Raw genomic sequence first — 13,644 nt, forward strand, 5'->3', positions numbered from 1 at the left:
ATCATCCTTCTGTGCCCTCAAACTTCTTACCAAAAGCCTTGGCCACATCCCCAGGACAGCTGCAACCTCCATCCTGCAAAGTAAGGAGCACTATGAACACAACATGGATTTCCGAAGCCCTCAGCGATGTCCCAACAGCCTAACTCAAAGCCAACAAGAACCCGGGAAAACTCCGTCGCCCAGGCTGGAGTGCAGTTGCAGGATCTCGGCTCACTGCAAGCTCCTCCTCCCAGGTTCATGCCATTCTTCTGCCTCAGCCTCCCGAGTAGCTGGGAGTACAGGTGCCTGCCAACATGCTCGGCTAACTCTTTTGCATTTTTAGTAGAGACGGGGTTTCACCATGTTAGCCAGTATGGTCTCGATCTCCTGACCTCATGATCTGCTTGTCTCAGCCTCCCAAAGTGCTGGGATTACAGGCGTGAGCCACCGTGCCCGGCCAAATCCAGGAATTCTAATCCATGTCTGCCACCTCCATACCCTGCAGAAACCCAGCTCATACCCTACCCTGCCCTTGAGCCTTACTGAAATGATGTGGCCTTTGAGGCCATGAGCAGCATCTGCACACTCCATTACTGCACTGAGCTGTGGATAACCCACTCCAGTTTTCCTCCGAGTAGTACACACAGAGCCTAGGAAGAACATGACAAGGTTGAGAATGACGTGCTCCACAGGTGTTTGCCACTGAAGGGGTAGCCAGTGGCCCCAATGAACCAGCTTACCTGGCCCAATTCCCACTTTGATGATGTCAGCCCCAGAAAGGATTAGCTCTTCTACCATCTCTCCTGTTACCACATTCCCTGCCTGAGACAGAGCAATTGAAATACAGCATCCTTAAGGCGAGAAACAGGAGGTCATGTATTGTCACATACAGTATGTGTGGAACGTGACTTTCCAACATTATTAAAAAGAAAGGATACCTAGGTCCCCTCTACTGGGCCCTCTGAGGGCTTTTACACTAGCCACTTCAGAGAACCCTGCTCCCTACCCATTCCCCCAACACCAAGCCAAGGTAGGGGGTGAGTGGCCAATGTTACCATTAAACCTAGGGTAAAGCCGAGGTCCATGATGCACTTTTCTAAGGCAACAAGGTGCTATGATCGGCAGGGACACATGAAGTGGCATGGAGGAGAATTCAGTGAGGCAAAGGAAACTATTGGACCAGGCTCACATCTGATTTACAGTAGATTTAGCTCCCCTTCCTCAAGAGACCCAAACATATACTGTCCTTAAGCCATTCTGTCATAGAACCTGTCTGGCTTCAGGGAAGGCTAAAGACCCATTTGACCAGTTGTATTGGCTTTGGATGGTCAGTAGACACATCCCTCAATGCTGTGAAGAAAATGAGGGCCACTCTTATAAGCTTGTAAAAAAAATAAATCATTGTTCATGTGACCCCTTTTATGTGATTGTAGTATGTGTCCATTTCAGTGGGCAGATGTCTGTGTACCACAGGTATGTACAGTGCACAGATGTTCCATCATGGTTTGGTGAGTGACATCAGGGACACTAGATTTACAAAGACTATGAACCAAGGGTCAGACATACTACACTGACCAAATAGACATTTTCAGCTTAGAACTATGGATAATCATCCAGTATCACGATTAAATGGACTAGGAATATCATAATGCAGCAGAGGAGAAATGGACTGATGTAGCAAAACGGAGTGGCAGGAAAGTGAAAGGATAAAAAGGTACCGACTATAATAGAAACATACCATGATGGTGTGCTGGGGGAAGCGCTTCCGTACATCTTTTACAAATTCAACGAAGTGTTCAGAGTAGCCATTTGCCACATCCAGGCATATATACTTCACCTGGGGAATAGCTTCCAGGATCTGTTCCAGCTGCTCAAAGTCAGAAGAGCCTGTGCCTGAGCTGGCAGCCAGATGCTGTGGGAGAAACAGAGCCATTGGCATATCAGAGATGATCTGGTGGGCAGCCAGTGGCTCAGTGGTGAGGGTTGGTCCCCAGAAAGATAAAATATAATTGCTGAAAAACTGGGATAAGGAAGGGAACAGGGTATGCCCAGTGTTACCTCAAGACAGTCAGGATTCTGGCCAGCAAACTCTTGCCACTGATCAAGGCTGTAATGCTTATGGACAGCAGTGAAGAGAGAGAACTGGGGAGAAGACAAAGAAGCATCAATGGGAGAAAACTTTAAGGTCTTTTTTTCTAGAAACCTATTCTATCTGAGGGAGGACAAGATTGAAGTTGGGGAGGAAACAAGTCGAAGAAGTCAGATGGAGCTGGGATTTGAGTTCAACCTTTCTTCTCTCTACAAATACCAGTAGGGCTTTTTACCATAAGCTAGTACTTGTCAGATTTCCCACCAAAGTACTGAGTGATCTGGGTTGGATTTCATCTGCCAGGACATTCACTGCTTCCGACTTAAAAGCTGACAAGCTGCTGGTGCAGTGGGACAGACAGCAGACATGAAAGAACCATGAAGAGGCTGGATGAAACCTGTGTTTCTCTGCACTGACTCAGCCCCTCCTCCTAAGGTAACCTAGTACTAAACTATTTTTGGTTATGTCCTTGTTCATTTACCAGCAGTAATTCAGTAGGTCTGGATGCTCACCAAAGGTAATGGCTTAAGGTTGATAAGAGCTGATAAGGGGATACCCTATCCTGTCTCCGTCTCTAGTGGAAAAAAGGACAAATTTCCTAGTTGGAGACATGGATCAAGCTAAAAAATCTGTTTCATTCAGTCCATTTTAATAAAGTTCAAAAATATAATGACTCATCAAGCTCATATTCTCTAGCTCAACAAATTGCAAACAATATCCCAATACTGTGAGAAAGCCATTCAAAGGCCATTGTGAATGCTGGTGTTTGTGCTTTACATGTCTACATGCAAACAGACAAGAGACGGCAGTTGGCTGAAACAGCACAAATCTTGCAACTGTCAAGAAACACAAGGAAGTCATGTATTAGCTAGCAACAAACAAGTGCTCTACATATGTACTCAAGAGATCAACACTGTCTAGCTAAAGCTGGTATCAAATTCTGCTTTCTCAACAAACATTCTATCATCAACATACTGATAAGCAAAGAAAAGTCACTATAGGATAGGAAGTCGGCAGACGTTGGAGATATACTGGCACAGTGTGGCATGATGAGCACATCAGATTACATACCAAGCTTAAAAAAAGATGTTTGCTTTCATCCAACCTTTTTATTACAGTGAGACTTAGCTCTTATCTCTAAAACCTGATTTATCTCTCATCAGCAGTACTGAAAGCCAGGCTCCACATAAAGCATCAAGACAGTCACCAAAAAGGTTCATGTATTACAGCATGTCTTTTAACTCTGCAGTCAGAGTCACCATTTCTGAATTCTACTGGTCAGGGCAGATGGACAGTGGGCAACAGCAAGATTCCTAAGCAGTTACTGAATGGCAATACAAATAAAGTAAAAACAAAACTGCATAACTATCAACCTCAAAGAAATGACAAGACATTCCACAAAGACATAGCAATTAAAAATAGAAAAAAGGATATGAAGTCCTTAAGACTAATGGAGCCACAAACAGTAGAAGAATTCATCAACCAGGGCTACATGGATCAAACAGCAGAGTGCATGTTCTCAGAGTGCCCAGATAACTCTCTACCTTCTCAGCAACAAGTATAGAGGCAGGTAATAGTACTGACAGGAGCAGCATCTTCCATTTCAAAGTGAACAACTTGTATATAAGAAAAACACATCCCATTTGGGGCACATCCCAGAAACTCCCAGGAACCTAGGACTTAAAGAAGAGGAAGATTAAAAAAAAAAAGAATGGCAGAAGTATTATTTTATTAATGAATTCTTATTAAAGAAAATTAATAAGCTGCTTCTATAGGATCTTCTAGTTAGGATTTTTGAATGCTTAAACTGTAGTTTCTGGACTAAGACAGTGAAAGCTTAATGTGGACAATCGTGTAACTGAAGGGATGCATGTGACTGGGAGGGGGTGACCTGGGTGGTGGGAAAAGTTGGCAAGGTGTACAAACTGCTACACAGGACAAAAGGGAAAATTCTGTTCATATATCAGAAATATGGGAGCAAAACTTAGCTTTGAATCTCACTAATTCAGAGAGCCTTTTGAACTTACCGGAAAAAGGGACTTTAGTAGTGGAAAAACCCGTAAATCAGAGCATCCTGACTGCTAACGGCCAGAGAGCTGACTGGGCATGGGCGTGGGGATGCAAACACCTCTGCAGTCAGCTGGGCTAACTGGACACCAATAGGGATGGGCATGAGGAAAGCCCTACCTTACAGAGAACCTTGGCCATCTCAAAGGTGCCCACAGTATCCATGTTGGCAGCAATGATGGGAACCCCAGTGTATGTCAGCTTTGAGTTCCGAAATGAAAAGGATCTTGTGAGATCCACCTACAGATATGAACAGGAAATTGAGCATTTCATTAATCCACAAAACGTACCATATTAGGACAAGGACAGGCATCTTTCTTGGTTGTGGCCCATCGGGAGCGTGGGGTCAAGAAACAGCATGTAGAGAAGCTTGCTCACCTCACTTCGAGACTTAAGGGTACTGCGTTTGGGCCTCAAAAGGACATCCTTGAAGTCTAGTTTCACATCGTTGTCAATATGTGGCATGGCGCTTAGCCTCGGGGTAGCGATGAATCTGAGGGCTGGAAGGCAGGAAGTCATAAGGACCAATCTTCCCCTGGGCTTTAACGCCCTGTTACGGCTGGCGGGTTCTCCTCGCTTAAGCTGTGGAAGGTCGGGCAAAGGCCGAAGTGTGGTCCCTGAGGCCTGTCGCCTCGACCCATCCCGTGGCTGCGATTATCCTAGGGCTCCATCCCAGGTACTGTTTGTTGAGGAGAAGAGCTGGGAAAGGGTTGTGAGAGACCCTGACGGTGCATTCCTTACCCCGCTACACTTCCTTCTTCCACCCCTGCAAAAAGCAATGGGGCAAGAGGCTAACCTAGGGGGACGAAGGAGTGTTGGCGACGGGGGGGCGGGGAGGGTTCATAACTAGTTTCCGGAATAGGGGTACTCACTTCCTGTTGCCTTGGTCCAGGCGGCAGTTGACCAAAGACCACCTTGCTTAGCAACTAACCTCTGCAATCCCGCTGAGCCTTCTGGCCACACCAACAGGTTCCTCTAGTAGCCGGCGAGAACTACTAGCCGACGAATTCTAGCTTCGGTGGCGGCCGGGCGAGGCCTTCTGGGTAACAGAGTTCACGCACTGAGGTTGCTGTTGGATCCAAGGAGGGGTTAGACTACAACTCCTAGGGGAAAACGGGCGAGACCGCCCCCTGGCACGATGGGAGTTGTAGTTCGTTCTGCCCCCACTTTTCGCTAGCCCGGGCTCGCTAGGGACTCAGAATCGCAGAGTCGTCATCTCTGCTGTAGCTAAACTGGATGCCTCATTTTAATTTACGACGTCACTGAACCGAAACGCGGGAGCACTCCCGAGCCTTTCCGGAACCCTGTGGAAAGGGGGGGTGGGGTGGGGCCAGACAGTGACCCGGAAGCAGAAGTGGCCCTTGCAGGCAGAGTGCTGGAGAGCTGCAGCGGCGACCGGAGCGGTAGGAGCAGCAATTTATCCGTGTGCAGCCCCAAACTGGAAAGAAGATGCTAATTAAAGTGAAGGTGGGAGCACCTCCAGCCTTGCCAAGACGCAGTAGTACTGGGCTGGCAACCGTGCCTTACGGGAGACGTGGGGAAGGAAAACCACGCCTTTCCCCAGCCTGGAGGACGCTTACTGCCTCAGGGCTCCGCGCGAGGGGTGGTGGGAAAGTGGTGGGAAATAGGGGGACGCAGAAGGGCTTTGAGAGCGCGGGGCCCAGGTCCCACCTGACGACCCTGGGGTCTTTTGCCATCCCTGCTTTTTTGCCAGTACTGTACTGTCACCCAGAATGGGGTCGCTTTTGTCGGGTCTCACTGTATTCGAACCCCCGCAGTCATAGAGAAGGCCTAGCAGCGGCTTGACTCCCTTGTCTCTCAGATTCTTGGAATAAGCGCTGCTCTCCATTCTTCATTCCCAGGGTACCTGTTTCTCCCAGTCCCTAACGTAGGTCACCTCCGAGCACAGCCCTAAAACGTTAGCCCGGGGAAACCGGGGCCTCCCAGGGGCTAGACTATGAGCCTTTACTGGTGGTTGCCAAGGTGTGGTATCTCACCCGTCCTACAGGAACCAAAGCGGGGAATGTGTTCAGTCAGCATCTGCCTTTCTGAGCCTGGCATCCTGGACCAGCCTCACTTCCTTGGCTGAGGCAGGTTAGTTACCGCTGCCCTAGTTCTTGGTACTAGCCATGGTTTCCTTCATCTGCATCTCTCAACTCCCGTGGTGGTTCTTCACCAAATTGCAGCCTTCATTAGTCCTGTCTGCTGTTTCCTCTTTTGTGCCTTCAGTCAGACAGAGATCCCCCCCGCCCCCCCCCCCAAAAAAAACTGCTGACAAGTGATGAAGTCTAATGCTAGTTTGGCCTTTTTGTAGCTAAGTAAATCTATCATTATTTCATCACCTTCTTAGCATGTTTACCGTGCAGAATAGTCATTCTTAACCTTCTCTTCCCCCGTCCTTCCAAACTACTTCTTAGCTAAGATTTGAGGTCAAGTATTAAAATAGTCTATTAATGATGATTTTTTTTTAACGTTGAGTAGCGACCTATGTAAGAGTCGTAACATCAGTTTAATAGGTGAATGGGTCACTGGCACCATTAAAAAGAGAAAATAGGCTGGGCACGGTGGCTCACTCCTGTAATCCCAGCACTTTGGAAGACCAAGGCGGGCCCGATCCCTTGAGCCCAGGAGTTCGAGACCATCCTGGGCAACATGGCGAAACCCTGTCTCTACAATAAATACAAAAAATTAGCCAAGGGTCTGGGCGCATGCCTGTAGGCCCAGCTATTCGGGAGGCTGAGATGGGAGGATTGATTGATCCTGGAATATTGAAGCCGCGGTGAGCAGTGATGGCACCACTGCACTCCAGACCCTGCCTGAAAAAAAAGGCCAGGCGCAGTGGCTCATGGCTGTAATCCCAGCACTTTGGGAGGCCGAGGTGGGTGGATCACCTAAGGTCAGGAGTTCAAGACCAGCCTGGCCAACATGGTGAAACCCCACCTACTAACAGTACAAAAATTAGCCCGGCCTGGTGGTGGGCGCCTATAATCCCAGCTACTCTGGAGGCTAAGGCAAAAGAATCGCTTGAACCTGCAGGCGGAGTTTGCAGTGAGCTGAGATGGCGCTATTGCACTACAGCCTGGGCGACAAGAGCGAAACTCCGTCTCCCCCATCCTCCCCCCCAAAAAAAAGAAGGAGAGGGGAGAAAATAGGAAGCATCAGTATAGTGCTAGGTAAGGATATTGTTTTGTTAATTTTTTTTTTTTTTGAGACAGAATCTCGTTGCCAGGCCTGAAATTTTTTATTTTATTTTATATGTATATTACGCAGTGGGTGTTACTAGTTCATATTATTTTTTAGTATGAATCACTGTCAAAATCTTGAGAAACACTGTTGAATACTTTTTTTTTTTTTGAGACGGGGTCTCACTCTGTCACCAGGCTGGAGTGCAGTGGCGCGATCTCAGCTCACTGCAACCTCCGCCTCCCGGGTTCGAGCGATTCTCCTGCCTCAGCTTCTTGAGTAGCTGGGACTACAGGGCATGCCACCACCCCCAGCTAATTTTGTATTTTTAGTAGAGACGGAGTTTCACCATGTTGGCCAGGATGGTATCGATCTCTGGACCTGGTGATCCACTTGCCTTGGCCTCCCAAAGTGTTGGGATTACAGGCATGAGCCACCGCGCCCGGCCTATTGAATACTTTTATTGGCTTTTCAATGCATATGGATTCTCATGTCCACTAGGTCCAAAGAAGTTAAGTTACTAATGTTGAGTGTTTTGTATACTTTTTGAAAATTTCACCCCACACTAAGAAATTTTATGTCACAACCCATAGAGACACAAAAACTTTGCTATTTGTGATATGCTCTCAAACTTTCAATTCTAAGTTGACTTGATAATTCACTGATGGGTTGAGACGACCTGCAGTTTAAAAAATACTGTTTGAAAGGCTGGGCATAGTGGTTCATGCTTGTAATCCCAGCACTTTGGGAGGCTGAGGCGAGCGGATCATGAGGTCAGGAGTTTGAGAACAGCCTGGGCAACATGGTGAAACCCCGTCTCTACTAAAAATACAAAAATTAGCCGGGTGTGGTGGTACGTGCCTGTAGTCCCAGCCACTCGACAGGCTGAGGCAGGAGAATTGCTTGAACCTGGGAGGCAGAGGTTGCAGTGAGCCAAGACTGTGCTATTGCACTCCAGCCTGGGCAACAGAGTGAGACTCTGTCTCAAAAAAAAAAAAAAACTGAACAAAAAACTCAATGCCGTATATGGAAGCTTGAAAAGAAAATACAATATCCTATCTATCACCTGTGGTCTTGCTAAAATGCTGATTATGGTTCTGTGGGTCTAGGATGGGGCACAGGTTTTTGCATTTCTCACAAGCTCCCAGGTGATATTGAATGTCTGAGAACTACACTTTGAATAGCAAGATTCTAGATTTTTTCTTTTAATTCATATTTATGTGGTACTTCTCTAAAATTGCCGGTCTTCTTTCCTACAACATTTACCCTTCTGCCTTCAAACAGGCCTCTGTGCCCCATCTCTATCTCCCCCCTCCCCCATCCCCTCTTGTTTGTTGCATTTCTTTATTAAATACATAGGAAAGCAGTTATACATGAGATAGCTGTTAATCTCATCTGAGGAAAATATTAATTTAAAAGAGAAAAAAAAGAGATAGCTGTTAATTACCATGTAAGTGACATCTTTTTATTATAGTTCCGTTTTTTTGTTTGCTTGTTTGAGACAGGTTCTCACTCTGTCGCCCAGGCTTAGGGTGCAGTGGTGCCATCACAGCTTACTGCAGCCTCGACCTCTCAGGCCCAAGCAATCCTCTCATCTGAGCCTCCTGAGTAGTTGGGACTACAGGCATGTACCACCACCATACCCAGCCAATTGTTTTATTTTTTTGTAGAGATGGAGTCTCATTGTATTGCCCAGGCTGGTCTAAAACTCCTGGGGTCAAGTGATCTTCCCACCTCATCCTCCTAAAGTGCTGGAATTACAGCTGTGAGCTACCATGTCGGACCCCTTTTTGAATTATTCTTTCTTCTTTTTTTTGAGATGGAGTCTCACTTTGCCGCTCAGGCTGGAGTACAGTGGCGTGATCTCGGCTCACTGCAACCTCTGCCTCACAAGCGATGCTCCTGCCTCAGCCTCCCAAGTAGCTGGGACTACAGGTGCCCACCACCACACCCAGTTAACTTTTATATTTTAGTAGAGACGGGGTTTGGCCATGTTTGCCAGGCTGGTCTTGAATGCCTGACCTCAGGTGATCCACCCACCTCGGCCTCCTGAAGTGCTGGGATTACAGGTGTGAGCCACTGCGTCTGGCCTCATTTTGTTTTTGTTTTGAGACAGTCTCACTCTGTCACCCAGGCTGGAGTGCAGTGGCATCGTCTCGGCTCCCTGCAACCTCCACCTCCCAGGCTCAAGGGATGCTCCCAGCTCAGCCTTCCAAGTTGCTGGGACTACAGGTACATGCCACCACACCTGGCTGATTTTCTTTATTTTTAGTAGAGAGGGCATTTCACCATGTTGCCCAGGCTGGTCTTGAACTCCTGAGCTCAAGTGATCCACCTGCCTTGGCCTCCCGAAGTGCTGGGATTACAGGCATGAGCCACCGTGCCCAGCCGAATAATTCATTTTCAACTGCTGTCTCTGTGTAGCTGACTTCCATATTTTTCTGTAAGATTTTACAATTAAATTCTTCCCGATTTAAATCTTGTTACCTTGTCTCTCTGGTTCTAAAATTAAATGCATCATCTTCTGTCATAAGCCATATCCCAATACCCATCTCATTTATTAATCCCATCAGTCACTCAGGTATCTGGAATACAATTCTTTAGAGTCATTTAAAATTACATGGTCCTTTTATAGGACCTAATTTTTCACTTAAAGCCTCTGTTTCCATTTCCATTACCCTCATTCTGGTCTGGGGTCTTACTCATTTGTATCTTTATTTCTCTGTAATACTTCCAACCAGGTTTTCCTACCATCATATCCCCTCTAAAGTGTAGTCTAAACCAAGATGTGATGTACAAAACCATAATGTGCAGGTCTTCCTTGAGCTTTTGCATTATATTACTCCCAAAACCCAGATCCTTCATTGATTTCCTCATTGTAGATTAATTTGGCAATTGTCTTTACTATGTGAACTAGTTTTCTCATTCATGTTTTTTAACATACAATAAAATGCACAGTTCTTAAGGGTTTAGTTCAGTGAGTTTTTAACATAAGTTAATAAGCATAAGTTGATGTAATTACAAAATCTAAACATTTGTATCCCTACCCCTCAAGAGTTTCATAGATTAGTTTTGCTTGTTTTAGAACTGTATATAAATGGAAGTATTCAATGTACAATTTTTGTATCTGGCTTGTTTCATTCTGCGTAATGTCTATTGTAATCTGTGGTTTATTCCTTCTATACTGAATAGTATTCCATTGGACGGATTATATCATAATTTGTTTATCCATTTTGCTGTTGATGGGTGTTTGAGTTATCTCCAGTTTCTGGCTATTATGAATAAGGCTTCTATGAACATTGTTACACAAGTCTTTTTGTGAACATGTGTTTTTATGTCCTTTGGATAAACACCTAAGAGTGAAATTACTAGGTCATGTGGTAGATACATGTAACTTTATAAAGAAACTAAGGGGTTGTACCATTTTATATTCCCACCTGCAGCGTATGAGCATTCCAGTTCCTCTGTACCCTTACTAACTGGTACCCTTGTAGCACCATAAAAATGCTGATGTCATTCATTTTTATTTTGGCTCTTATAGTGTTATAATGTTATATAATATAAATTAAGACACTATATATAGTGTTATATAATGTTATCTCATTCAAGGCTTAAATTGATTAACATTGATTTTCATTCACCATAGCACTTTGTCATTGCCCCTTGTGTTTGGACAATATAGCACTTCCTTTTGTTTTGTTTTGATTTGTTTTTAATTTTTAATTTTTTTTTTTTTTTTTGAGACAGAGTCTCCCTCTGTCGCCCAGGCTGGAGTGCGGTGGAACGATCTCGGCTCACTGCAACCTCCACCTTCGTTCAAGTGTCCACCATGCCTAGCTAAGTTTTTGTATTTTTGGTAGAGACAGGGTTTCCCCATGTTGGCCATGCTAGTGTCGATCTCCTGACCCCAAGTGATCCACCTGCCTCAGCCTCCCAAAGTGCTGAGATTATAAGCGTGAGCCACTGTGCCCGGCCAGAACTTCCTTGTATACAGCCTTATTCTATTAATTTTATGTCTAATTGTTTCTTAGTTGTACATCTTTGCTTGATAAAGATTGTTGGCAAGGCTGGATCACATTTCTTTTGTATCTCCTCCAGTGCCTAGGGCAGTATGTTAGGTTTAGGTTCATCTTTGTTTTGTTTTGTTTTTTGAGATGGAGTCTCATGTCACCCAGGCTGGAGTGCAGTGGCGTGATCCCAGCTCACTGCAACCTCCACCTCCTGGTTTCAAGCAGTTCTCCTCCTCAGCCTCCTGCGTAGCTGGGATTACAGGTGCGTGCCACCACACCCAGCTAATTCTTTTTGTATTTTTAGTAGAGACGAGGTTTCATCATGTTAACCAGGCTGACCTCGAACTCCAGACCTCAGGTAGTCTGCCCGCCTTGGCCTCCCAAAGTGCTGGGATTACAGGCGTGAGCCCCCGCGCCTGGCCTAGGCTCATCTTATACTTGTTTAAATAGCATTGAATGTATTGTCAGGTTGTGGTGTGATGTATCAAGAATATCTTCTAAAATTGTTCAATTATTTTAAAACAACTTTATGGACAATTTCAAACACATACATCAGGAAAGAGAAGGGTGTATGCACCCTTCATCCACCTTCAAAAATTATCATCTCATAGTCAATCTTATTTAATTTAAACTCACCAACTCCTTTTACCTGGTTTTTTTAAAGCAAATTCCAGATAGCATAGCATATGTTATTCACACATGTTTCAGTGTTTATCTGTAAAAGAGAAGCTTTTTTCTAACATAACCATAAATTATTACATCTAAAAATTTAACTGAATGCTTACTATCATCAAATTACCCTATTGTCTCTCTTTTTTTTATTAACAGTTTGAATCTGGATCCAGTTAAGATCCATACATTGCCATTGGTTTATGTGTTTTTAAGTTTCTTTAAATCTGTAGATTCTCCTTTTTCCCATTTTTTCCTTGTTGAGTAAACTAGAGTTTCCTGCAGTTTGAATTTTTGCTGATTACATTCCCATGTTTTTCTTTTTTTCTTTTTTTTGAGACGACTCTTGCTCTGTCACCCAGTCTGGAGTGCACCAGTGCAATCTTGGCTCACTGCATCAACTTATCTGCCTCCAGGGTTCAAGCGATTCTTGTATTCTCGTGCCTCAGCCTCTTGAGTAGCTGGGACTACAGGTGTGCACCACCATGCCTGACTAATTTTTGTATTTTTCATAGAGATGGGGTTTCGCCATGTTGGCCAGGCTGGTCTCAAATTCCTGGCCTCAAGCGACCCGCCCACCTCGGCCTCCCAAATTGCTGGGATTACAGGCATGAGACACTGCTACGGGCCCCCGTGTTGTCTTTTAACATATTCCTCTTTCCTTGGTATTTCCTGTCATCTGGTAATTAGATCTAGAGGCTTGATTAGTCTTTGTATGTTCATATGTGAGACGAATTCATAGGTGGTGATGTGGTATGTACTTCCATCACATTGTTTTGTTTTCTGTGATATCAGTCATTTCCTACATCCATTGTTTCATTGGGGGTTACAAACTAGGAATGCTGTAATATTCTTGTTGCTTCATATATTAGCTGGAATATTTGAAAAGTGTCCAAAATGGTAGCCATTAGCCACATTTGGCTATTGAGCACTTGAAATGTAACTAGAGAGACTGAAGAATTGAAATTTTGATTGTACTTGATTTTAATTAAATTTAAAAACTGAAACTTAGCTGGGTACAGTGGTTCATACCTGTAATTCCAGTGAGTTAGGAGGCTGAGGTGGGAAGATCACTTGAGGCCAGAAGTTTGAGACCAGAGTGGATAACATTTCGAGACCCCATCTCTACAAAACAATTTTCAGGCCAGGCATGGTGGCTCACACCTGTAATCCCAACACTTTGGGAGGCCGAGGTGGGTAGATCATTTGAGGTCAGGAGTTTGCGTGGCCAACATGGTAAAACCCCATCTCTACTAAAAATACAAAAATTAGCCAGGTGTAGTGGCATGCGGCTGTAATCCCAGCTACTTGGGAGGCTGAGGCAGGAGAATCGCTTGAGCCTGGGAGGCGGAGGTTGCGGTGAGCCAAGATCATGCCACAGCACTCCAGTCTGGGTGACAGAGTGAGACCCTGTCTCAAAAAGAAAAAAATTAGCCAGGCATGGTGGTGTGTACTTATTATAGTCCCAGCTATTCAGAATGCTGAGGTGGGAGGATACTTTGAGCCCAGGAGCTGGAGGCTGCAGTGAGCCATGATTACTCCACTGTGTTCCAGCCTGGAACACAGAGCAAGACCCCATCTCAATAAATAAATAAATTAATTAATTAACTAAAATTAAAAAAAAAAAAAACAGGCTGGGCGTGGTGG

The 13,644-nt window shown here is 45.1% G+C and overlaps 2 protein-coding genes across 7 annotated transcripts in view; one reads left to right on the top strand and one right to left on the bottom strand.

Moving 5' to 3' along the window:
* Nucleotides 1-5,509, bottom strand: part of GMPR2 (guanosine monophosphate reductase 2) — a 7,360-nt gene extending 1,851 nt beyond the window's left edge. Inside the window, exons 1-8 of one of the 5 annotated variants that reach the window (XM_011930763.1) lie at nt 5,008-5,509; nt 4,514-4,635; nt 4,256-4,375; nt 2,038-2,121; nt 1,718-1,891; nt 720-801; nt 523-629; nt 31-73 (exon numbers count right to left, since the gene is read on the bottom strand). In XM_011930763.1, the coding sequence (XP_011786153.1) occupies nt 31-73; nt 523-629; nt 720-801; nt 1,718-1,891; nt 2,038-2,121; nt 4,256-4,375; nt 4,514-4,600 (697 nt within the window). In that variant the 5' untranslated portion in view covers nt 4,601-4,635; nt 5,008-5,509. Of the gene's footprint in view, nt 1-30; nt 74-522; nt 630-719; nt 802-1,717; nt 1,892-2,037; nt 2,122-4,255; nt 4,376-4,513; nt 4,984-5,007 lie in introns of those variants that run through there. The other 4 variants (XM_011930762.1, XM_011930761.1, XM_011930764.1 and 1 more) reach the window with 4 other exon arrangements.
* Nucleotides 5,468-13,644, top strand: part of NEDD8 (neural precursor cell expressed, developmentally down-regulated 8) — a 15,754-nt gene continuing 7,577 nt past the window's right edge. For both annotated transcript variants that reach the window (XR_001000527.1, XM_011930758.1), the window contains exon 1: nt 5,468-5,602. Coding sequence is in view for 1 of the 2 variants with exons in the window: in XM_011930758.1 (XP_011786148.1) it covers nt 5,585-5,602 (18 nt within the window). In the remaining variant the exon portion in view is untranslated. The remainder of the gene's footprint in view (nt 5,603-13,644) is intronic.

The sequence above is a fragment of the Colobus angolensis genome, unplaced genomic scaffold (assembly GCF_000951035.1).
Source record: "Colobus angolensis palliatus isolate OR3802 unplaced genomic scaffold, Cang.pa_1.0 Scaffold88, whole genome shotgun sequence".
In the NCBI taxonomy this organism is placed as follows: domain Eukaryota; kingdom Metazoa; phylum Chordata; class Mammalia; order Primates; family Cercopithecidae; genus Colobus; species Colobus angolensis.